The sequence below is a fragment of the Sceloporus undulatus genome, chromosome 4 (assembly GCF_019175285.1).
Source record: "Sceloporus undulatus isolate JIND9_A2432 ecotype Alabama chromosome 4, SceUnd_v1.1, whole genome shotgun sequence".
In the NCBI taxonomy this organism is placed as follows: Eukaryota; Metazoa; Chordata; class Lepidosauria; order Squamata; family Phrynosomatidae; genus Sceloporus; species Sceloporus undulatus.
Window position 1 is genome coordinate 79,450,935 of NC_056525.1, and position 26,691 is coordinate 79,477,625.

General features: G+C 38.4%; 2 protein-coding genes across 3 annotated transcripts in view; both read right to left on the minus strand.

Moving 5' to 3' along the window:
- The window catches only part of LOC121927909 (cytosolic carboxypeptidase 6-like), an 827,289-nt gene that overhangs the window by 410,133 nt on the left and 390,465 nt on the right, over positions 1–26,691 (minus strand). The gene's annotated exons all lie outside the window — the stretch shown is intronic.
- Positions 15,750–26,691, minus strand: part of BEND5 (BEN domain containing 5) — a 48,554-nt gene continuing 37,612 nt past the window's right edge. Inside the window, exons 4-7 of one of the 2 annotated variants that reach the window (XM_042461945.1) lie at positions 23,581–23,729; positions 22,662–22,875; positions 18,554–18,577; positions 15,750–15,940 (exon numbers count right to left, since the gene is read on the minus strand). In XM_042461945.1, coding sequence (XP_042317879.1) covers positions 15,783–15,940; positions 18,554–18,577; positions 22,662–22,875; positions 23,581–23,729 — 545 coding nt within the window. In that variant the 3' untranslated portion in view covers positions 15,750–15,782. The remainder of the gene's footprint in view (positions 15,941–18,553; positions 18,578–22,661; positions 22,876–23,580; positions 23,730–26,691) is intronic. The other variant, XM_042461946.1, reaches the window with a different exon arrangement.

Genomic DNA, 26,691 nt, shown 5'->3' on the forward strand with positions numbered 1-26,691 from the left:
GGAGTAGGGGTGCAAGCAGTGGCAAAAACTACTGAAGGTAGCTTCCTCCTTGCCCCAAATCCTGAAACCAGTCCTACAAACAATCAACACAGCTTGATAACATAGGTTCTAGATTTCTACATTACTGAATTGCTATACTTCAAATAAGGAAACAATTCAGTCATTGTACAGTATCTGGAACAACAACATGATTTGTGTATGTTCTCCCCAACTGTAGGGGAATTTTGACAGTCAGAGAATAGTTATACAGTGGGCCATAGCTATCCACTGAGGTTTATTTTATTTGGTTTGGTTCCAGGACCTCCCGTGGAAACAAAAATCTGTGGATACTCAAGTCCCATTAAATATAGTGGCACAGTAGAATGGTGTCCCTTATATAAAATGACAAAATCAAGGCTTTCTTTTTGAATTCATAATTTTTAAAATATGTTCAAGCCAGGGATGCTTGAATCTGTGAGATAAACAATCTGTGGATATAGAAAGCCACCTGTAAAAGGAAAAGGCTAAGAAAGCTGTATTAAGGATAGTATAAAGAAATGTAGTTCGTCACACAGAGAGCAAGGTATACTTACAGAAAGCAGAGAGGAAGGAGAAACATGTATAAGTGCCATGTTTACATGTTGGAACATTATGCATACACACAAAATTCTGCCATTGAGCTATGGCCTCCTACCCCAACCCTCATACCCTACTCCTCTTTGTTCTGAGGTTTTGTGCACTATAGAACAAGGAGCAGTTATTCTGAACCAGCATGGAGTGCACTTCTTGCTCCTACCAAAAGCAACAGAGGCTGTTGTAGGAAGAGACTAATCTCCACATTTGGTGGCACATGTTATGGGTAAAATTATCCACAACACAACTTCTTTGCTAAGAGTTACCCTCTGAAGTCCACAGCCTTTTCACCTGCTCTGAACAGGCATTGTGTTTCTCAACCTATGCTAAGATAAGTTAGTTCAAAGAGTCATCATGGAAAGAAGAGATGGGAATTGAGTGGGTTGCATTTGTGTATAGCCTATCAGGGCCCCCAGTGTGCCTCAAGCCTCTCCCCCAGACCACTATTGTTCTGTGCCTACAAATTGTTACCCAGTTACGGTGACCACAAGGTAAACTTATCACAGAGATTTTTTGACAAGATTTGTTCAGGGGGGTCTGCCTTTGTCTCCCTCTGAGGCTGTGAGAGTGTGATTTGCTCAAGGTCACCTGGTGGGCTTCTATGGCTGAGCAGGAATTGGACCCCTGGTGTCCAGAATCATAGGCCAATGCTCAAAATGTTGTGCAGTTTTCCAAGTTATATATATGTTTATTTGGGAAAGGGGGGGGGGCTGAAAATATTGTTTTTAAACTGGATCTATCGAGTATCTAGTATAGATAAAAATAGGAGCAATGGGACAAAGAAATTATAAAATTTCTTTTGTGTACTTTATTCAGGAACAAGTTGTACTAACACCCAACAAAAGATGCCTTAACCAGAGTTTGGGAGCAACAAAGGTTGAGAAGACATTAACTGACCACATTACTTTGGAGGGCATTGCAGGCATAACATTATTTTTACAAATGCCTTAAATATGCATTGATTTTCCCACATAACAGGAATATTTACTCATCAGTTTTGGAGGGCTAAAATACTTTTTGGGGTCACTTTGAAAAGACCCTCTACCCTATAAGCCATTTCTTTCTTTCTTTCTTTTTAATGTTTTTTCTCATAAATAGAAACAAAGGCCCTATACGGACCAGTACTTTGGGCCGGCAGAGGGGTGGAGTCAGGGTGTAGTGTCCTCATGATGCATGCCCTGACTCCACCCTCAGGGTGCCTTGATGCCGTATGCCGCTCCACACGACACAGAGCCGAAGGAGCATCACATAGCCACATAGTTGTGGCTATCGCGCCCTGGAAAGACTGGATCAGGGCCGCATTGTGAGGTTGCTGAGGCCCTGATCTGGCTAGGAAAGGGGCAGCTGCAGGGCTCCCCTTCGGGGCTGTATGTACAGCCCCTAAATGTTAATGAAAAATCCTAAAAAGCCAGTGAATTTTTAGGTAATCAGTTACTTTTTAAAGACTTTCAGATGTGTTACATACCACATTAATTCTTAAGAGCATATATTTTTCATCCTGCATTTCTGAAGAGAGAGATAGGGAGAGGTATATTATGAACCTATGAGTCTTTTAAAACTGAGATTTGAATCACTCTGTTTTTATATCTACTTGAAGAACAAGACTTCACTTTCCAGACCATATAGTCTGAACAAATTATGTTCTATATAGAACTGCCATGAACACCACAAAAAATTCTTAGCCTAGAACAAATTCTCAACCCCAACATTAATCTCATCCTATTTTGTTAATAAAATGTCTAGAGTTTCTAGGAACATGCTTTGCTAGGAGGTTTTATCATTAAATCTAAGCCAAATTCACTACTCAGAAATCTTAATTTCAGCTAGCAGACAAATTAACTTCCATCGTGATTTACAGACAGATAGATTTCTAATGCCAAAAGGCACCATTATAATCCAAGTCTGGCCTCCAGTAGAAAAGAGTCCAAAGGGGTAGCTTGAATAATTACTGCATGGATGCCATAAACTTTTTTCTGAGCTTGAGCTGTCTATTGGGAAGACATCCAGTCTTGATTTAAGAACTCGAGTGATCGGAAAACCCACTGTAGTCTTTGCTAAATTATTTCACAGGCTAATTGTTTGAACTCTTAAACATGTGCACATCCAGACTGCCTTTTATTTGTATTATCCTAAACCTTTTTTAAAAATTATTGTAAATACAGTGGGCCTGCCACAATGGTGGGCTAGCAATCCATGGATCTGACTGCCCAAGGATTGCAATGCCCCATTTTTAATGGTGGCGCATACACATTATCATGCTGGTGTGCATTGCTGCCCACTCAATAATATGAGGCTTGAGTTTTCCCTATCCACTGGAGGTCCCAGAACTGAACCCCCATGGATGAGCAAGTTCTACTGTACCGAAATGAGGAATGACTCCCACCTCAAATTGTAAAGTGGGAATGGAGGCAAATCATGTGCCTGCACTGAGAGAGCCACCACATTACTAAACCTAAGTGCTTTGGAGACTTTCACAAGAACAGCTCTGCCATTGTGAGGAATGGAGCAGGAGGTGAGCAGCTGATAAAGTTTCTTAGAGCAGGGCCCTCTAAGTCTGAAATACAGGGTTGGAAGGCTCTGCTCCATATAAAGTTGTATTGGATGCTTCCAGTCCTTCTTGCTTCTAAGCTCCTGTTAATGGCATACCCACATGTAAATTAACCCTATGCATACATGTTTATTTCTGGTCTCTGTGGTGGTTGACATTTCTTTCCTCCCTTCATAGCAACTAAAGTCCCCTGGACCAACCACAGAGCCACTGACCACCACCCACCATGGCCATTCATGCCTGATGGAAGAGGGGTTGCAGAAGCATCTGGCTGTGTCCTCCTAGCCAGATGGAAAGGGATTACCTGCCTCAGCCACTAAGAGGACCCCACCCAAGGACCCCAGAGGAGCTCAGCAGATGGTGTAATTTTGGTTTGTCTGGCTACAATGAAATAGCTACACACTTCAATGACTCCCCCCTTCTCCAGTCACAAATGGCATGGGTAAGGGGGCGTCAGTGGCAGGTCTGAGGAAGATACATGGCTCAGCATAATGTAGAGCCATGCTGAGCCTCTTGTCTCAGGTATCAGGTTACTTTTCACCATTGCTATTTATTTCTCATCCCTCTATGCTGAGCCATAAAAGAATTGCAGCCTAGGCATATAAAGTGGTGGATGAAGCTCTTCAGAGTGCAAACTGACTCTGAGAAAGGACCCTCCAGAAAAGCTGCAAGGCTTATAACTGAGACCAAAACAGTTGGCATTGGGAAGTCGTTGCAATTGGAAGGGAAGAGTGCTGCATGCTTTCCCATGTCAGGAATGGGGGTACCTCTCACCACTTCTATCTACTTATCATCCCTATGTATGTCACCATTCTAGCCACCAGCTTCCTAGTCCTCACATTCAGATGTTCCAAATAATTATCTTTAGTTTGACCTAACATAGCATTACCTCTATTTGCAAAAAGGCTTTTCGGCCTTTTGGCTAAGATCAAATGATTTGACACTTATGTAAAGTCTACTGAATAAGTGGGTCCACACAGGATTTAGGCCCACAACTTTAACCTGGCCACAATATTCTATGTTACTATTTAGCTGACAGTTTGTTTAGGAAATATATATATTAAAATTAAAGGACATAGTTTAAATTGCTATTCTTGTTGCAAAATAAGAAATCATCAAACACACTTCCATTAAATCGACATAGTTCAGGACCTTATTTTCTAGAAGGAATATTTTCTACATTGATTTTGTTATCATGGAAAAGGAAACAAAGCAAGACCCGAGAGTCACTGCTTTATTAATCCATCTGCCTCAGAGATGTCAGGTTAAATACTGGGGAAGTTAAGAGCAATGATGATTTCTACCTGAATGACCCTTGAATATCTTAGTTGCTTACAATATTTATCCTAGAGTTACCACTTAAGCTTACAGCCACCACTGCATGCTTGAAGATTAACCTGAACAGAAATTTAGCACCATATTGAGAAAAGAAGTACTGTACAAGGATTTCTAGCAAAATAATTTTTCTTTTCTTTGTTTTACAGATATTAGATGTGCAATCTGATATTTAAAAATTTCCTGCATAAACCTTGCAAAGGATGCACTCAAGAGAAGTGGTGCTTGAACAACAAATCCAGGTAAATGAGCAGTGACCTCATGCACTTTTAGTTCATGTAGATTATTAAACTTAAAATGCATGTTACTCATGTGTCTCTCTACCAAAATAAACTGAAAGAGGAAGTGCCAACCTTTCCAAGTGCCAAACTGGGTTTTTTTTTTCCTTAAATGGAAGTCTATCAAGCAGCTTATGGAGATTACCACTTTAGCTTTTGGCACCAGCCTTACATCAATCTTTTTCAGAGACAATTCCTAGGATAAATGGAAAGAGAATATGGTGCATTTGTTTAGAGTAAGAGCCCAGGGCTACTCTGTTAAATCATCATAGTTGCCCAATCTTGGCCAAATGGGCATGTAGCAACCTCCAACACTAATACAGCGGTAGGGCGCTAACAAGCAGAGGTTTAAATTTATTTTTGAAGAAAAAAAATGCCTCTATTAAATCAGCTTTATCATTACTATAGAGCCTTATCACATGAGAAAAGCAAGCCAAAATGGAGTGGGGGAGTAGCGGCTTCCTCCGTGCCTCTTCACATGCTGCTGTAGCACTACCATTCTCTTTCCGAGGGAGAATGTAATAAAGGCATACCTTTTTTCATACTGGAAGAACCCAAAAGGTATGCTTTTATGGCAATCTTCCTCAGGAATAGAATGGAAGTGCTACAATCGCATGTGGAGCAGCACAGAGAAAGCTGCATTTCTCCTGCTCCATTAAGGCTTTCTTTTGTCATGCAATGAGGCTCAATAATTACATTGCTCCTTTGTTGGTTCCTTGATTATAGTCTGTATGTTATATCTTCCACAGCCTTTTGTGCTGGATGGCTGGAGGGGTGGGAATACAACAAGCATAGGCATCGATGGAGAAGGATGCAGAGAACAGAACTGGGAATATGATCAAATCATGATGCTGAGAGGCTCAAAAGGCTCACACTTCCATAACCAAATCTGGGAGTTTCATTCCAGAGGTCTGCCTCTGAGGCATAGAAGGAAGACTCCAGAGCAGTACCAGTGGTCATTGTCATCAACAACTTCAGCAAGAGAATTCTACAAATCTAGAGCTCCAGAAGAATCAGAAGAGTTGTACTCAGAAGAGCCATGAGAAGAAGGATCCCATGGCAAAGAAAGCTTGAAGATGACATGATGTGCCTTGCATCTGAAGACCTACTGAATCTGGGATCAGTGAGGTAGCCCTGAACTTCTTCAATTGTACCTAATAAGATATTTGTTGGTGAGGCGAACAAATTTTTCTACACCTCATTTTTTCTTGGGGTAAGCACTGTGGGAGAGGTTCATTGTTGAGGAGATATGCTTCAATTGGTGGTAGATGCCACTGCTGTCACTCGCGACTACAGATGACAGTAGGACAGCCCTTTCAGAGGATCATAGAATCTTAAAGAGTTGGAAAAGACCACAAGGGCCCTCTATTGCAACTCCTGTAATGCGGAAACAGGCAACAAATTTTTTTTTGTCATCCAACGTGTGTTTAAAGAACTTCAAAGAATGAGAGTCCACTACCCTCTGTGGTCCACTCCACTGGCAAACAGCTCTTACAGTAAAGAGTCTCCCCCCCTAATATTTAGGGTTCTTCTTTTGAAAAATGAATCCATTGGTTTCCTCTGGAGCAACAGGTAGGTTGGGCTAGATCACCCTTTTCAGCCATCATTCTCTATGCACCTCATCTGTCTACAGCTTCTCAGAAACTTAAGAACAGGACAAAAGGCCATCAACATTTCCCTCCATAACCAGGACTTTGACAGAGAGACTTGTAGCATGCCTAGCCTGGGGAGGAACATGCCCCTTACAGTGGACGCTTGTTATACGCTGGGGTTTGGTTCCAAGATCCCCCGTGTATAACAAAATCCGTGTATGCTCAAGTCCCATTACATATAATGACATAGCAAAATGGTGTCCCTAATAAAAAAATGGAAAATCAAGGTAAATTTATACTTTTTTGGAACATTTTCAATCCATGTATGCTTAAATCCGTGTATAAAAAATCCGTGTATAAGAAGGGCAGACTGTACTTCTTTAAAAAAATAGGTTTTTGTTCCAATTCATCAACACACAAGGAAAATAAACTTGAGAAGATAGGTGAAAGCAACAAGTTATGAAGTGAGGAGAAAATAATAATCAGGCATCTAGCAAAGGGATATTAATTATAATTCCAAAAGCAGCATTCATAATTAATTTTCTTGATGTCCTTACAAATATGAACAAGCTGAGATGGTGGTTTCACAATGTTTATAAATTGCTAAGTTAATTAACAGTCAATCATTAGAGGGAAGATGAAGGAATCTTCTTTGACATCATTCAATCCTCTCTAAGGAAATGCTTTTTTTTTTTAATAAGGATTACAAGTTTATGTTCTTCTGTCTTGAGCAACTCCACCTCCTCCCCATCTATATATTTACATCAGCACAGCCCTTCAGAATTTTAGCAAACAATTGCTTCAAGAGGAATTCCTCTTCCAATTTATTATTAAGCTATTCCTCAGAGGGAAGAAGTCAAGCAACAATACAGTCAAGTGTGAAATCAACACAATCAGCTGAAATATGCCTAACACTTATCTTGCTTTTTTGTGGTTTTGTATTTGTTCAGTCACAACTCACTTGGCTTGAAAAGGAATGAAAAACTGGTAGGTGGACATATAGGTGATATACTGAAGAAAAAAGACCTTCCCACAGTCTTATTTTTGTTTTAGCACATTTGTCTTTCTTCCACCATGAAACTGAAGGTCATATATGTGGGTATCCCTTTTGGTCTCCCCTCCATACCATATCAGATTTTTGGTGGTGGTTGTTGTGTGTCTTCAAATCATTTCCAACTTACTGCAATTCTACAGCAAACATACCATAGGGTTTTCTTTGCAAGTTTCTTCAGAGAGGGTTTGCCCTTTCCATCCTCTGAGGCTGAAAGAGTGTGATTTACCCAAGGTCACCCAGTGGGTTTCCATGTTTCAGCCGGAATTTGAACCAGAGTCCTAGACCAACGCTCAAACCATTACACCATGATGGCCCTACAAGATTTAAACCATCTTAAATACCTTGAAGGTACTAGATCCTGTCTGATTTTGGAAGCTAAGCAGAGTCAGGCCTGGTTAATACTTGGATGGGAAACTGGCAAAGAATACCAGGTGCTGCAGGCTGTATTTCCAAGGAAGGCAATGGCAAAGTTCAGAGTATTCCTTGCCTAAGAACGCTATGATATCCATGGGGTCACCATGTTACCGGGTGACTTGGAGGCACCCACACACCTTTAGGAAGGTGGCGATGTTGGATGGTCTCAGACAATGGTCTGAAAACTTAATTGAAAGATTTTTCTAGCTTTGAGCTGGGTGCAGCCCAATACTCATTTGATGTTAAGCAAGGTCAGCCAGAATTGAACCAGATTTCTCTCTCTCTCTCCTTTTACTGTTATTTACATCAGGTACTTGTGGAGTTTCATACATGGACTGCATTCTTCTGCATCATTTATGCTTAAAAAATAGTTTTGTTTGTAGCATCCAGTAAATAATATACTGCTTTCAGGTTGTAGAGTACGTGATTTGTAGAACTTGTAATATTATTCTGTTTAATGCAAGCTAGGAAGTTATAATGACTCATATCTGAGGTAGACAAGATACACATGCTTCATGGATACATGCATTCATTCATTCATTCATACACACCAGCAAAACAGGTGGCTCTAGGAATTTCATTGTGGGGACATTTTTTTGCCAGGAGTTTGTCCACTCAAGGTCACCCTACTTTCCTTCTTTCAGTGGACAAGAGGCTATTCATCATGCCTGGGAAGGATACTGCAGTCCAAATTATTTTGGTTTTCACTACCCCAAAGAACCATCATAGTGTAGTGGTTTTGACCTCAGAAATTGACTGAGGTGGGTTTTTAATGCTGTACAGAGCTGTTTTTAAAATATGGATATAAAAGGTTTGAAGAAGTGAGTAACTAGCCATATACAATTTGTTGTTGAATAACTGTTCCAATTTTAAAATCTAAGTCATTTTTCTTCCTATTAGAAAGCCTAGGGGGAAGAGTCCTTTGAAATATCTGAGATGGTAAAATTTAAAAATTAGCTACTGAGCATGAAGTATGCAATAATTGCTCCTCATAACATTTTTATTGCCTCTACATTCTATGAATTATTGCTCCAAATTCCACTGTGCCATTATGATGAAAAAGTGGTATCAATAAAGTCGGTATGATTGATGTTAAGATTTTATCACTGGAAGACTATGAAAATCAGAGGCATGCCAAAATGAAACTATTTTTCATGACATTTCCTCTGCATTCATTCATTCAGAGAAATAACTATACCCACACATTTCATTTACCAGGGTGCATTAGCATAGCAGATACATCTAAATCAAAATGTATATGTCCAACCATTTCTGCTATGAATGAAGCTTAATGGAGAATTCAGATTCTAAAATGTGTGCCATTTCAGAAATTCTTATCAATTTGAATCTCCTGAGAGGATGGGTAAACAAAACTAAATTTCCATCCCACCCTCCCTCACTTCTTCAGTGACTGGGAAAAGAATGATGGTTTCTCGCAACTGAGATTAAACACTGAAGTAAACACTGGAAAAACCAAACCAGATAATTTTCTTTTTGTCTGGGGCTCATTTATTCAATACATCATAAATCTTGATAGATGAGCATCAAAGTCCCCAGAAGATAAACACACATAACTGTACTGGATTCTTAAATTTCACCCTGTGACTAAATTTTCTACAGTAGGCCCTCTGTATCCACAGATTCTTTAGCCGTGGATTCAAAAATATTCAAAAAATATACCAATTCCAAAAGGCAAACCTTGATTTTGCCATTTTATGTAAGAGACACCATTTTAGTATGGATTGTATGTAATGAGACTTGAACATCCATGGAGTTTGGTATCCACAGGAGGTCCTGAAACCAAACCTCAGCAGATACTAAGGGCCCAGTAGAGTTTTAATTTAACTACAATAGCGGTCACCAAGATATTCCTTATTTATTTTTTGCCCCATAACTTGCTTTACTTGCATCTATGACCCTGATCATATTAGCTTCACATAAACTCAAGTAAGCTGAGTTGATCTCCCAGAAAAAAATCTGAAATTCATAATCATAGAGTATATTTATAAGTGAATCACAAAGACTCCTTGGTTCTTTGCTTGTCAAGGAAGCAGACTGTTTTGACTAAAGCTGGTGAAACATCTGACCTTATCTTTTCAAAAAATGGGAGAATCACTTACCATGCTTCTTTCTCTGCACTGTTTAATGGGAAACTGCACAACAGTGAATAAAGCATAATTCATTTAGGTTACCGTGTTTCTTTACATTCCAGCCTTTGCTGTTCCCATTTTTCATTGTTGTCGCTATCATCATTATTTGCATCCTGCTTTCCCCACAAAACTAGGACTCAAAGTGTCTCAACATTGTATATCTTGTCTGATCTTGGTAAATTAAAAGCTGACACTCAGAATTTTGTGCATTTTGTTATTGATTCTAATAAAGGTATTGTCTGATCATAGATTTTGAACTTATTTATATTTATTATAGCTAGATCTTATTTGCTAATCGCTAATGGCATGAGTGACTACTGAGAAGTGACCTCTCCATAACTAGTTGTGTATCGGAGGTACCAGTCCTTACTAACACAAATCTTCAGCTACCCTCTGAACATGAACTTTTCATAAACTTAGAACATTCAGAAATATGAAGACTGGCATCTGAATGGAGGTAAGTTGACCTGAACTAAAGCATTCGGGGTATAATAGTACCATTTTACAAGAAAGAAACAGAAATCAACATTGCTCCACTTCACACTGCAAATATGTCTACTATACATGAACAATGTTTATGAAGAAATGTCATAGAAAGGCAATACTGTCCTACAGCCTCTTCTAGTTAATGTAATGTAACCAACATGATATAGCTGTTTGAGGGCAGGACTATGAGTTCAGCTATGGAAAAACACTGGGTGTTCTTGAATCACATACGCTCAGCCTCAGAAAACCCCATAATAAGGTCACGTTAAGGTCACACTAAGTTGGAAAGAACTTGAAGGCACAGAACAACGTGCCCTTAAGTTGCCTGTCAACTTATGGTGAGCCCATGAATTTCATGGGTTTTCTTAGACAAATATTTAGAGGTGGTTTACTAGTTCCTTCTTCTGAATATAGTCTATAGCATCTGGTATTTCCTGATGATCTCCATTCCAAGGATTAACCAGCCCTGACCCTCTTAGGTTCTGATACTGAAATAAGATTTGGTGCCTTCAAGTTATTTAGGCTTTTGCCAGTTACTTATTCTCATAAATGAATACACACCAGGAGGGAAAAATATGAAATACAACCCAAAAGGACTTCAATATAAAATTCATTTTGATTACTCTCCATGGTGAAAACACTAACAAGTGACCCTCACTAAACAAAGCACCAGCATCACAACAACTATCAAAAGGATGTTCTGTGCACTGGGCATTTAAATTTGCACATCTATGGGCTATAATTAAGCATTTTCAATTATTTTAAAATTCTTCCTTAGTTAAAAGAGGAAACTACTGTTTGTTTTAAAATCTGCTGGCATGAAGGAAATATGATTCAATCTCTGTTTCAATGTTTTTCAATATAATGGATTGCTTTTATATAGTAACAAAAAGCAATCCCATTTTGCCAATATATGTATCCCTGCCCCTGGCCAGGGCAAAGGTCTGCCACGAGTACTTAATTCTGGATCAAGCCATTGATATAATAAAATATAACAACTATATTTTGTTACAAGGAATGATAGCATTTCTGGAGCACTAAGAGTCCCTTCCTCCAAGGGGAAAGAAAGGGAAGAGACACCACTTACATCCAGAATATATGAGAGATGTGTAGCGGTGGGAGCTTAACAAGACAAAATTGTGCATCTATCCTGAGTACTGAACCAAACTTACAGCACAGCTGTTCCAATAGGCTTATATGAAGTTCAAATTAACATTCATGGAAAATGCAGCCATTCCAAGTCATAACCCTGCAGGAATTATACATATATAATAGCTCTTTGAAAACCAATGTTCATCAAAATGCAGAATCAAGCATCCTAATTTCTGTTTTCAAACTCAATATTTTCCTGTAACAGCAGGAAACCTAAGACCCAGCCGAAGACAGACCAAACCTAATGAGAACATTATAGTTGCTCATTCATGAAACTATATTCTACACTATTATTTTGACAGACAGGAAACCACAATTTATTAGCAGGAAAAACTGGATCCAAAAAGTGAATACAATATTGATAATTCAACACAATTGGAAGTGAACAACCTTGAAGATGGCCCAACTTCAATCTGTCCAAAACTTCACTGCATTTTTAACAGTAAATAGCATCTGCAAAGCCAAACAGCCAGACTGTCACCCATCAGTTGCCAGAACAAACGCGTGTTTGAAAATGAACTTGACTGCACCATCTAGTTGACAGAAAACAATCGCCAGCAGGTAAACTGACTGTTGACATCAGAATGGCAGCAGCTATGGATACAGACATAGCAGAAAACTTAATGAACAATTATTTTTATTCAATATGCTAGAATGGTGGGATCACCTAGGAATTTAGACTTAGAGGGTGGGGAGCTGAACAAGAGCTGGTGTATAAATCTTAACATACTCAAACTTTAGACATGCATTGAAAAATCAAAATGTCTTTCTTAAGTACAGCTTCAAGGATGCAATCCTATGCAATTTCTTTTTAGTACAACTTGTCAAATATAGTGGAATTTATGTCTAAACAAGGATGTACAGGATTGCACTGCTCACTAAAATTATCTCCTATACTCTACTGTAGTTTTACTATAACCAGCAGCAATTGCAATGCTCATGCCATAGAGGACAGTGGTCTGATTCGATCTTGGCTTAATCAAATCTTCAATAGCCTGACATTTGATGCTTCTATTGTCATTTGTTCAAACCCAAATTTTCTGTTAGACATGAACTGGGAAACCTGGGTTCTAATTCATTTCACCCAGCAAACTATGAAACCAGGATCTGGTCCTAAGTGTCCTGACCATTCTCTCATTCTTTACATATAACAGACCTGTTTAAAAAAAAAAAAAAAAAGCTGACTGAACAAGGCTGTTTATTTGACAACATACAACACATTCTTCTCCCCATTTACTCAAGTTCCATGCTCAGGGATAATGGGGCATAATGAGAATCCCCTTTTCCTAGATGGAGGAGAGCATGAGCTACATTTTAACCATTACAGTTGTGTGTGCCCTACCTCTTTGTACAGTGGGCCCTCGTTATCCTCTGGGGTTTGGTTCCAGACACACACGCACGCACACACGGATAACAAAATCCATGGATGCTCAAGTCCCATTAAATATAATGACACAGTAAAATGGTGTTCCTTATATAAAATGGAAAATCAAGGTTTGATATTTGGAATTTATACTTTTTTTGAACATTTTCAAGCCATGGATGTTCGAATCCGTGGATAAGGAGGGCCAACTGTATTACTGTTCCATTTTAAACTCAAGTTAAGAGTCTTGCACTGCTCACAACAGTGTAGGACCACTAGATGCTTTGCTGCAGCCATGCTTTAAAGACTTTTAACACGCTCTGTCTCTGATACAGCAGGAGTGCGCTCTCAAACCATTCCAGGAAATGTGAATGGCAGCAGTTGGCCAGACTTCATGTGGAGAGATGCATCATATCAACTACTCCTTGAGCAGGGCGAGGTTTCCTTTAGTTTAACATTTTAAAGAAGAGCAACTGTCCCCACTCCAACTTTCTATGTTTAAAGAAAGCAGAGACAGCTTCCAAACCATAGTATTAATAAGCAATGTAATAAGGAACAGGTTACTTTCCAAAAGTAATAATGTTGTTGATAACATTGTCTTTGGCAGTAGACAAGTAAGGCAATAAACTGCTTTTAAAAATTACCATTCCAGGCTCCAGGATTGCAGTCTTAAGATTGTAATACCTTAGAAATACAAAAATATTTTGTATTTTTAAACATAATTTAGAAACTTTAAGAAACACTTCAAAAACAGCTTGCTTTGTTTCTCAATGCAATGCATATTAAATGAAGTAGATCATAAGGTGGAAGTAGAGCTGTCTTTCCTAATGGCTTTAGCGGCTTATCCTTCTGTTCATCATTATTCATTTTCCTAATTTAGTTTTCTGTGTAAGCTAATTAGAAAGCACACAAATACAATCAATCTCTTTACAACTAAAAATACCGAGTTAAAATATATTTGGGCAAACAAAAACAGAAAACAAAAAAAGAGGAGATTCCCTTCACCCAATTTTTTGTGAATATGTACACTGAAGAAAATATACACATTCTATATACTACCTATCAAATTATTTAAACTGCCCCATTTAAAATATTTGGAATATTAATATTCAATGCGTTACTCTATAAAAAAGGTATTCCTTTGTACACTTACCTTGGAATTGTCCCACTGAAGTCAATGGGATTCCCCTTTATGTAGATACACACATCAAAATCTAGTTGGAAAAATGCAACCGACACTGACAGATTTTAAAAATAAATTATTACTTGATACTATGAAAGCACTGGTGTGGCTGCATACTTTGCAAACAGTGCCAAGAAGCATTTGGGAGATGGGCATAATGATGGCAAAACTTGTGTATAATAGGAATGCTCTCACCTATGATATGCTTACTGGATGGTGAGAGGAGAAGTGAACTGAGGAACCTAAAGGAGTGCAAGTGGTTTGGATGAGCCACACCATCTGTACTACTTTAGCTGGTGGAGAGGAGAGGAGTGGTTGTAGTCAGTCAGCAACAGACAAACATTGCTAGTTCTCAGTGACAGAGAAACAGATAGGATTCCCTGTTCTCTTAAAATAACATTTTAAAAAGCTCACTGGAGTGCTAATGTAAGAAAAAAAATAAAGAAAACAAAGATAAAAGCTACAACAGGACCAATTGCATCTGTCCTCTGTTAATACCTGGTTAGCTGCAGTAGGACAGGCAACAGACCACCCCCCTCCTTTGTAATCTGACTAGTGAAGGAATGAAGACCAAAGTGATAAGTCTGCCTCTACCAGCGGCTCTCAAATGCATAACCAGCTATGCTCAGAATCCACTTACAGTACACAGTAAAACTTAAATTTCTGGCTCTATATATCTATCTGATCCAGTGACAAATGGGACCAACTCCACTTCTGACTTTTCTGAAACTTGGGAAGAAAAAGCATATGCTAATATAATTTCATAGCTGATGCACAGAATAGAAACCATCACTACTACATAATTATAGCATTTTCTATAACATGTTTTTCTTGCATAAATATTTTTTTTTCTTTTTCTGTTCCACTACATTATGCCTTCTCAAAAACATACGGGTATTGTTAGACAATATGGCTTCCAAAGATACTGTTATTGTAACATACATAGTCAAATAGAGCTCAAATACACCATTTTTGTAAAGAAAACCTGTTTTCTCAGTCACTAGAATCCGAATCCACAAGGAGTGATATAAACTGTGGATTTGGATTATGTGTCTCTGAAACAGTCACAGTGACTTTGATGGAGTCTATTTTGAAGTAAAATAGTTTGCATGCCAAGAAAATGTTATTATAAAGCAAGAAAATTTTTAAATATCAAAAAAGTTCACAAAAGGAAACAAGCAAACTTTTGTTAAAAGCAAAAAAATGTTATTATAAAGCAAGAAAATTTTTAAATATCAAAAAGTTCACAAAAGGAAACAAGTAAACTTTTGTTAAAAGCTGTTTGAAATGTATGTCTGTATGAAGTACCTTTATTCCACAGAGCCTTACTGTACATGGACAGCTTGCAAAAACAACTCCAATAACTTTAACAGGATGGCAGTAATCGGAGACTTGTAAAATTGTCAGCTATAGGTTCACACTCAGCATGTCAATTTCCATATTACAACTAGGGAATTTAGTGCTATTTTACCATTAAAGGAATAAGCAGATGAGTAGTGTCTTTAAAATCAAGTGAAACAAGTAAAACAAGTCACACTATATCAACATGAACACCATGAAATCAAGACCACCACCACCAGAGTAAAACACTAACACTTTATTAAAAATTCAAAATTTATTGCAAATTATATTTTGCTTCTCTCCTTTCTTCATTTTTACATGATTTATTGATATCCATGATTTTTTCACAAATGTACTTGTTGACTTTGGAGAGTCTCTGTGCAATTTCAGTCTCATCCACAGTTTCTTGTGCTATCCTGTCATATAAACACTCTGAAATGAAGAAAAATTGAATTTAGAAGAACACTATGGCAAATGTGCCATATATACATGCAAGGGACAGCATAGGTAATGAATCTTTTTTGACAGAATTAAAAAACATAACATGAGTTAACATGAATTGAGTGACAGGCAGTTTTTGTATGGACAACTAACTACAAACACTCTGTATGGCAACTAATTCTATGCATGCACACTTCTTAATCATAAACTAGACAGTCATAAAACAGCACACTTTTCTGCCAAGATTTAATGCTACAGCACCAAATGTCTCCAACTGCCATTTCTCAAGCAGAAGACACTGTCTCTGAAGTTGATTACTCATTTGGACTATAAACAATTCTACATTTAGTTGTTGATGTTTAAGTTAATTAAAATAAAAGGTTGTATTTTCCTGGGAGTAAGCACCACAACGTATAAATAATTCTTAGTAAACATGATTAAGCTGGCAACTTAGACTTAGCATTTCCTGGCCTTTAGCACATGTTAATATCTCCTACCTCTGACTTCTTACTTTCCTAGCAAAACTATTAACACTTCATCACAGCTATGGTCACATGAACAAGCTCCAGAAAACAATCTGTGTTCTTGTTATGTCAATGTTCCTTTTGCCAAAGGAGGCAAATAGCCTAGTCACTCAAACCAGCTTTGCCATTTGTCTAAATTTTACTTCTCTAAATGACATCAATGAAGCTGGTAGCCCACAGGAAAGTAGAAGCTTATAACATTTTGAAGTAGGATATTGGTGGAATAAATAAAGAATTCTGGAGCTTCTTTTGATGGACCCTTGAAGTGCTCTATAGCTGGGAACTGGGTTATGGTAGCCAATAATACTCCTTGGAAAGAAGCACAAAAAGAAGGTATGGAAGAAAGAACCCACATTTTCTTTGAAGCTAAGTGGCTACATCTCTCGTGCTCATGGATCAAACCAATGTAATACCTCTCACTGAAGTAAGAAAACAGCCAACAGCCTAGTTACTCAAAACAGTTTTAAAAGCCATGCTTATTACTGATAGTTCCGTAACACTTGATATACAGTTAGCCCTCCTCATAGGTGGGCTTGCCTTCCGCGGCTTTGAGCTTACGTGGAAGGCAAGCTACATTAGAAATAATGAGGCACGTACTCACGCTGTGCGCCTCATGCGCCACTGCATGCACATGCCTAATTATTTCCTATGGGACTTGAGCATATGCTCTTTTCTCCATATGTGGGGGAGTCCGGAATGGATCCCCTGCATATAGAGAGAGCGGACTGTACAATATATTATCTTGTAATATGTACTATCCTTGTTGTAGTGGTATAAGGCACCGTGAATGCTGGCTATTACTACTGATACTAATAAATGGTTTCCAAACTGATTAAAAAACTTCTGCTTTGCCTGCTATTTTTTCTCTGACAACTGTTATTCCTTCATATGGCATAAAACCATAGAGATTCACTTAATTAACAAGTTTTATAGCACTGTTTATGCACCTTATTAAAGTAATGACAATTAACTATTCTACATCCTTTGCTGTTCCTTCTGACACCTTTCAGAAGTTTTATGAAAAGGTTATTTTTCAGTAACAGGGTTTACAATGTTTGTGTACCATTTTTAATAACTTCCTTAAAATAAACTGCACAACAGGGACTACTAAAAGAGGAAGATATATTACTCCCATTAAGGCTTAAATCTATTTTTTAAAGAGGGTATCTTAAGAAAACTATTCTAGAATGAGAGAATAAAAGTAAAACTCACCCACAAATAAAGATTTTATGAGCTCTCATTCAGAAATGAAAAAAATTATTGGACAATGAAAGTGTGTTAAAAATTCTAGTTATAATTTAAGCTGAAAGGAGTAGATGCCAATATCATTAAAATGAAATTTGAAACAGAGGGGAAAACACTTGGCTAAAAATGGTTTTCTAATTGAAACACTGGCAGATGAACTGTAATTAAGGCAAAGTATGTCTCACCTCTCAGTCCCAGAACACTAAATATTAGAACCAAATGGATGCGCACACACATATGTTTACACATAGAATGATTCAAGTCATTAATGGACTGTTGGAATCTTCGTATTTGACATTTTACTTCCAACATGAACACAATTATCACCCTACCCCCCAAATCAGAAACAGTCTTTCTGGAAAAAACCTCTCTAACAAACATTGATCTTGTCCAAGCACAATGTTGTGTGTGCATGTGGCTTGGAGTTGCTTGTTGACTTATGGCAACCCTGTGAATTTCACTGGATTCTCTCAGGTAAGGAATACTCAGAGGTGCTTTTGCCTTCTGAAATATAGCCTATAGTACCTGCATTCATTGGCAGTCCCCCATTCAAGTACTAACCAGGGCTGAGCTGCTTAGTGTCCAGGATCAAATGGGATCTCATGCCTTTAGAGTATTTAGGTACATGCCTAAAAAGTTAATTGTTTAGTTAACACAATAAAACTACTCAGTAACAATCCTGTCCTTACTTATTTTGTGCAGATTTAATGTGCTGCTAGGGATTAAGGAGTCCATCCTCAATCCCATTATCCTAAGAGAAGGAAGGAAGGAATGCTACTGGTTTAACTCATCCTTGGATTATATAGTCATGAATATAAAATAGGCAATGACTTACTAACTAAAGCTGTTGCTGTCCAAACTGTAAAACACAAACAAATAGAGAATCTTTAGGGAGAGGAAAAGAAATAATTCCTAATTATTTGGTTCTACTAGGTTATTACATATAACACTACCTTATACCAAGTTAAGCAGCTGGTCCATTGAGCTCATTATTGCTTACACTAACTGGCAACGGCTCTTCAGGATTTCCAGCCTGTCCATCAGCAAAGCACGTGCTGATGAGAGCCTTTCCTCATGTTTAGAGCTGATGCATCTCAGAAGCACTTAGAGAATTTAAAATTATTTATTTTCTTGTTCAGAAAGAACAAGATGACAGCCACAGATTCTGCTAGAACATGGCCACCTAGCCCGAAAAACCCACAAAAAACTATGGATGCCGGCCATGAAAGCCTTCGACTTTACATTTCTTGTTCAGAGTTCACAAGGCTGTGGACTGCACACCACACTAGCAACTTCTCAGTGCCATTTTATAAAGGCAGCTCCAGCAACACTACTAACTGTCATGTTAACAACAGAGCCCTATGGACCAGCAATGCTGATGGGAAAACAAACAAGGAGGCGTTACAAACCGCTGCTTTGCGGCGGTCTCCCGGCGCTGCTGTTTGCTCCACAAGGGAGCCGCCGCAGCCAAACCGCACGGCTCCCTTACGGAGCAAAAAAGAAGCTCCAAAATGGAGCTTCTTCTGGCGGCTTGCTAATGATGCCGCAAAGCGCCAATGGTGCACTCGGGACGTCATTAGTGCCGTGCGACGTGCGGATGCACAGCGTCCGTTATGTCAAGATGGCGGCGGCCATGTGGAACGGCCGCCGCCATTTGTTACGGACAGAGTCCGTAACAGGAATAGGGGCATCTGGAAGAGACACCCCTTTTTTAAACTGGGATGTCCTGAGGACGTCCCAAGTGGCGGTTTGTAACGCGCCAATGTTGTCAAGCCTGTCTATGTGATTTTTTTCAAAAGTTACCATAAGAGGCAAACCACACACATGATTATGGCATTGTGAGACTGTGGTAAGAAATGGAGTGGGTTTTTTGTTTGTTTCTTTTTTTGAACTGGCAATGGATCTAGTCTTTGTATCACACTATACCCTACAGATCATTAACTTTCATATTCTTAGATATCATTTAGATAATATCAGACTCTTGAGTTATGTCATAACAAAATGTTTGACTCATTCCCTGGTACAAAGAGATGGTGAAGACAAGAATGCACATCAATGCACAGTACATAGTAATATGATCTAACACTGAAAGTCAATCCATCATGAGTAAGAGCTTACCAGAATCTCTAAATTATAGAATCCAAGAAGTATTATGTTGACTCAAATTCCACTGAAATTAGAGATTTAGACTCCAATCCTACATACCTTATTAGAAAGTAAAGCCCAGTGAACACAGCAGGACTTATTTTGAAGTAAACAGACAATGGATTGTAATGTTAAGTGCAAGAAGTACTTAAATTACATTCAGTTCAATTAATTTTACTTGTATTTTATGTGTTTGGGATTGCACACAAATCCAAAGAACCTCTGAAATAGTCTTTCTTGACTGAAATAGACATATATTTATATACTCTTAGCATATTCATAAAGGTACTATCAAAGAAAAAATCATCGTGTATTTTCAGAATCAGGGCTTTTTGTTCAAATACCTGATTAGTATGGCAATTCCTTTTTACTTATCAGACCTTTACATGTCTCTATTCATCTTAAAAATAGATTGTAGATCCCCTGTCTGTATTTTGAATAAAAATTTGGAGATTAGAAAAAACAGGAGACTTAATAGCTACAGATATTTTAGTATGTGTGTAGAAGCTGTAACTCGGAAAGGATATTGTGAGATGTGCAAAATAAGAATCTTCATAAGAATAGTTTCAGTGCATGAAATTATAAGGTGGGCACAATCCAATAGTTATGTTGGCAAAGGTGCCATATGTCACCATAAACCCTACTACAAAGTCAGAGCACAAGATATCCTGACAGATATGCTAATGTGCTAGTCTACCATAAGAAATGTCCCATCAGTAAATATATGTTTGAATATGTTGGACCTCTGGCCCTGTCCCACTCATACTCAGAACTCACAAGAGAGAACTCTGGCATAAGAAAAAAGGGAGAAAACACAACTTGCACTGAAGGGAACATTTCCATAAACAGTTTTGCCTCCTGAAAACATATGGGAACTTGAGTACACTGCTGACACTGAACAAGTACCTTGCAGATACAAATATCCAATAGCAACCCCTATTCCTTTCCAACAGATGGGGTGTCACAGGTACTCATACAAAGAAGCAAGAAAAGAGAGAAAACCATATGGTAATCAATGTGAAGTCGAAGGTTTTCGTGGCCGACATCCATAGTTTTTTGTGAGTTTTTCAGGCTATGTGGGCAAGTTCTCGAAGAGTTTTTTCCTGACGCTTCACCAGCATCTGTGGCTGGCATCTTCAGAGAATGCTGGCACGGAAGCATTATCTGAAGATGCCAGCCACAGAAGCATGCGAAATGTCAGGAACAAACTCTTCCAGAATACAACCACATAGTCCGAAAACCCCACAAAAAAACCCCTAAATATGATAATCACACTGGCCAAGACTCATGACTGTCTTTTGCCTTGAAGGGTTGTAGTTTCAATCCATGGAGCACAACAAGCAAACACCATATCCACAAAGTTCCACTGTATTGTCACCTCCATGGGGGGAGTTCAGACAGAAGCTCAGAAGAGGTTCAGCTTCAACTGGCCTGAGCATGGAATTCTGTGGAAGGCAGGTAGGGAGCTTGACAGGTTCTGGGGCAGCAGCCACTCCAATATTTGCTCACCAGGCTGTCCTGGACTATGAGAGGGAAGGTCTATGAGAGTACAAATGGGATGGGTAAATGCAAGGATGCATGAACCTGTCAGTCAGCAGAAAGTAAAAAAGGAAGGGATGCGGGAGGAATAGAAAAGAGCAATGCAGACTGTTGGGATCTGACAATACAGCAAGGGGGAGGACTGGTCACATACACTGCCACAAGGAAAAGGTAAACTAGAAGGGCTGGATGGTCCATGAAGGACATAGGTTATTGGTCCATAAGGCACTTCTTCTGAGGTATGGCTGAGTTGGTGGGTGGACCAAGTCAGCTATCCTAGAGTAGGGATGTATACTGAAGTCAAGCCTGCAAGTAAAATATTGGCTGTACCATCCAACTAGGACTCCTCCTGTATCCTGTGTGCTACTGGTGTATCTATGACAAAATCTTGGGGCTAGGGGAAGAGCAATGTTCCACAATGTGTCTAATGTCTGTCTGGTGTTGTGCCTAAGTAGTTAGGGAACTGCTCTGTGGCTCTTACATTTTGTGAGCTCTCTCTTTTGCTTCTGACATTACATTTTTACCCAAACCTGCAAGCATCTCCTCTTGGTTGATATAAAACTCCTGTTCAAAGTCCAATATCCTGCTCACTTGAACTACTGGAGGCTGCTGCAATATTATGTATGTATCATTCCTCAAATTGTACATTTCAGAAGAATCTTTCCTTCCCTGGGTGAGTCCTGAACCCTTTCCTGAAAGGGCTATGTGAGCTCTTGGGACATGTCTTAACAAGGGAGCTGCATGCATGAAGTGCTGTGTTGTGTGGGATATCCTTCCTTTGCTTGTGTTCCAAAACAGTTGTGATGAGCATAAAGGAATTTGTAGCTCTGTCTACATGGCCCTGTAATACTGTGGCTGCTGCTGAATGTGCTATTGGGACTGATGGAGTGGACGGTGTATTGCGTGCTGTGATGCAGGTCCATTTCCATCAACTTGAGTGCCTTCACTCCTTCTGTGTTTAGTCATTAAATGAGAATCATTGTAGGGACACTCCCGGACTGATGGACAATGGCAGTGTTTCAAATTATACTGTGGCTGTTGTTTTTACACTGAGTTTGAATTTTCTGCTTTTGAGCCTTTTCTCCTCCATTCCTGCTTTCAAGACATATAGCAGTAAGTCCACCAGCGGAATGGCAGTGTATTTTTAGCACTCACACTACCTGCCCTTGTGTAATAAATGTACAGGATGCTTAAATTGTTTTTATATCAGTTTGAGAGCAGAACTTCTTAAACAACTATCACATTTCTAAATAACTTACCCCTGACGATACTTAATTTGTGAGGTGACAGAGGTGGTTTGGGAACAGCATCTTTCTTTTTTTTGGTTGCAACTCCTGTAACACTTCTGTTCTTAAGAACATCTGTTCCCCAAATCATAACCGCTAAGTTTTTTGTATACTTTGAATCTCCTTGTGTTACTTGCAACTGGTGCCATTTCTCCTCATCTACCCAGATGCCACTGCCAAGATGGACCTGAAATGTAAAATCAAATAGCAATCAATTTGTAGTTAGCATATGGCCGTGGTTCCCAAACTTTGGTCATTTAGGTATTTGGAACTTCAATTTCCAAAAGCCCCAGCCAGCTTAACTGACTGTCAATTCTGGGAGCTGAAGTCCAAATTATCTAGAGGACCAAGCATACAAAAAGTGGTAATGAAATTACCTATTTCATCTTTTATAACACCAGCCACATCGACCTGTAATTCCTAAAGGTTTAAAACATTAATATATGACAATCAGTGTGGAATACTGAATTCTGTGAAAATTGATATAATGAAAGCATACAAATTGAAAGAAATTTGTACCATAAAGCAACTAAAATAGCAAGTCATTCATACCACCACAAAGGCTCCCCTATGATGACTATTGGCTTACAAAGATAATGGCTCAGTTATCTGTGTCAAATAAAGGAGTGCTGATCTACTTCCAGCACTCCCAACCCACTCATGTTTAACTCATATGAAGATGTGCAAGTTTTCCTAAAGCTATATATTTTCCTGACAGGTGTGACTTGTAGGTGGATTTTGTTGAACAAGTACCAAAGAATCAGCAAAAACCCTGAGGTGTCAACTCAGGAAATTTCTATCAAAATCCTACAGGCATCTCTTGATGTTATATGAGTGGCATGAAATTCACCATAATTCCACTTGTTGTTTATGAAGCAGCCTCTTAAAATACCTTTCCATTCTCAAGAATGTATTTGTCCATTACTGGAACAGCAGCTGGATAGTATGCTGATGTGTTTGCTTCCTCACTGAAAGCCGTCTGCACTTCAGGCTCAGGCTCAATGGATTCTGGTGTAGCTTTTTCAAGTTCTAGGGCTGGACCTACAATTTAAAAAAAAAAAGATGTTGAATATCAAACACCATTAATGTTAACAACTTACAACTTGCTGTCAAATACTATAACTGGATAAAACATGGATCTAACATAAAGTACCATACCAAATGCAATGAAAAACAACAGCCCTTATGGCTCTTAACAAGTGACAGATAATGCTTTTGTAACAGATACAGGATATTATGACTTAAGAAGAAAAATCTGGACATTCTTCCAGCTACAGAATGCGAACACGAAAAATTTGCAAAGAACTAGACTTGTAAGGCAACATTAGATTTGAGTGAATTTAGAATTAATTCAATTATTAATTTCTTGAATAGTTTGTCACAATGCTGCCATTTTTATTTCTTTCATAAAACATTTCTTTTCAGCAAAAGAAAACCAACTGCAAAGACATGTAAAGCTTGAAAAAAGAAAACAAATATTACACCTGTGACTACCTTTTAAAAAAATAACAAGTGACTTTAAAAAAGCCAATATATGAACACATACTACAAGTTTATTTTGATAGTTTTAATGAGCACAATAATATCTTTGGGAGATAACTCTTATATTTCCATTGTTCTTACAACTTTGCAGAGAAACTGAAATTCATTTAAAAAAACTTATTTAAAATCAACTAGAATATGATATGAATCATTGGAGCTGTCTACAAGTGGAAAAATTTTGGAAAAGAATACATAAAAGAAATTCTGGAAAATTACTTATGAGATTAGACCAGACACATATCTACTTATTATGATTAATAAGATTGCAAAAATCAAAGAGAAATAATTTTGGAAATTCCAGATTATTGCTGGTGCAAGAAAAAAAGTAAAATAAAAGAAATCCCAATTATGGAAGATTGGGTAATGAAAATAATTGATATGTCTGAATTAGATAAATTAACAAGTTGTTTGAATAAAAAAAACAAAATAAAATAGATGAAGACTAATTGCTGGTTATAAACTGCAAAAAAAAAAAAAAAACCTATGGGAACTGAGCAGGAAATAAGTAAAATCTAAGCAGCAAAAATTGATCTAAAACAATTGAATTTACTGGCGAAACAGATGCTAGTGAAACGTCTGGAATAAACTCTTCAAGAACATGGCCACATAGCCAGAAAAACCCACAAAAACAATTGAATTTACTATTCATCATTGGAGAGACAATAGTAGGATCAGACTAATTGAATCAGAGGTGGATAACGTTAAAAGAAACAAGGTCTTACAAAATGAGATAAATGAAGGGAAGTACTGTACAGAATTAAGGATTCACAGTAAATAAGAGAGAGGTAAGCAGACATTGTAACGAAATAAGTGAAATATACAAAAATGTTTTTGTTATTTATTTATATTTTTATTGTATATAAAAAGAAATTTAAAAACAAAATCAACTAGAGCCATGGTTCCTAACCTTTTCTTTACCAGGGACCCTCTTTAAATCTCTTTTGTTGCCACCAATCCACAAGACTTAACTCAGGATTTAAGAGCCTAATAATACTAATATCAGTCAGCTCTTTGTATCTGTGAGATTTCAAATCCTGTTGTTTGCAATGGCGGCATGGCCACACATACACAATGTCATTGGAGAGAATGAGGCATGGACATCCAAAGAAGAAGACAGCTGACAGTAAGAACAACAACAACAAGCTGAACACGGAACCATTAACAACTACACCATCTGTTAAACCTTCCCTCAGAGGCACTTTTTCCTGCTTCTTAACACCAGCTGGCTGGAGTGGACTGAATAACATTGTGCAGGCTCAGCCAACCCAGCCCTTTGCCATGGCTCCTATTACGTGGCCATTCCACTACATGGAGAGGGTGGGCTAAGCAGCTGAACAACAGTGGCCAGCCAGCCAGCTTTTGCTCTTCTCTCCCTTCCTCCCCTCCTTCCCAGGAGAAAGATTGGATATCTAAAACAAGGACCTGAGGAAATACAATGGGGGGAGCAGTACCAAAAGTTTCTTCCAAACTTTCTCTTCAAACAGTGACACTACCAACAAAAACCCTTTGTATCTCCAACCTTAGGCTGAGGCAACTGCACCTTCCTTGGAAGAAGCTCCAAGTGCAGGGTGACACAAAGGTACATCTTTGTAAAGAAAAATGATGTACCATACATACATACACAAACCAACATTTCTCATGAAACAAAGACAAGTCAGTGGTGACATTCACACAGCTGTTATTCAGTCTCCTATGTAGCCCATTCCATCTTTATATAGAGAATACTAGCAAAATGGCCAATATAATATAAGGTGGAAGAAAACTGACCACTGGAGAGAAAATAGAAACATATTCTGGTAAAGCTGACTATCACAGCATGTGTCTACAAACTATATAGCAATACAGTACAAGTACATTTCTATATCACTTACTGATGTACTAAGTGGATTACAAAGTGTAAGCTAATTGCCCCCAACAAGCTGGGTACTCATTTTAACAACCTACGGAAGGATGCCAGGCTAAGTTGACCAGGAGCCCATGGCTGACACTGAACTCACAATCTTGTGGTTTGTTAGTGAGTGGCTGCAGTATAGACATTTAACCACTGAGCCACCAGGCTTCCATATGGAACTGGCTAAGAGATTGCTGGCAAGTGAAGAGTCCATTGCTTCCCACTAGATTTAGTAGGATCAACAAGGAGTAACCTGGAATAAGATTTTATATAGTTTGGTTCTATTTACTTGGATGATGATGATGATGATGATGATGATGATGATGATGATGATGATGATGATGATGATGATGATGATTTGTATCCCACTCTTTTCCCAGAACGGGGATTCAGAGCAGCTTCACAATATTAAAAAAACAATACAATTTAAAACATAGAAAAGAGGTGCATTAGTTCTCTTTCACCCTTTCTATTAATGGCCTGACACAATGGTCTTTCTTACCACCTGAACTATGTTTTAGACAAAAGCAAAGGAGCCGCAGAGAGTAGAAAGCATCAGCATTCTACATT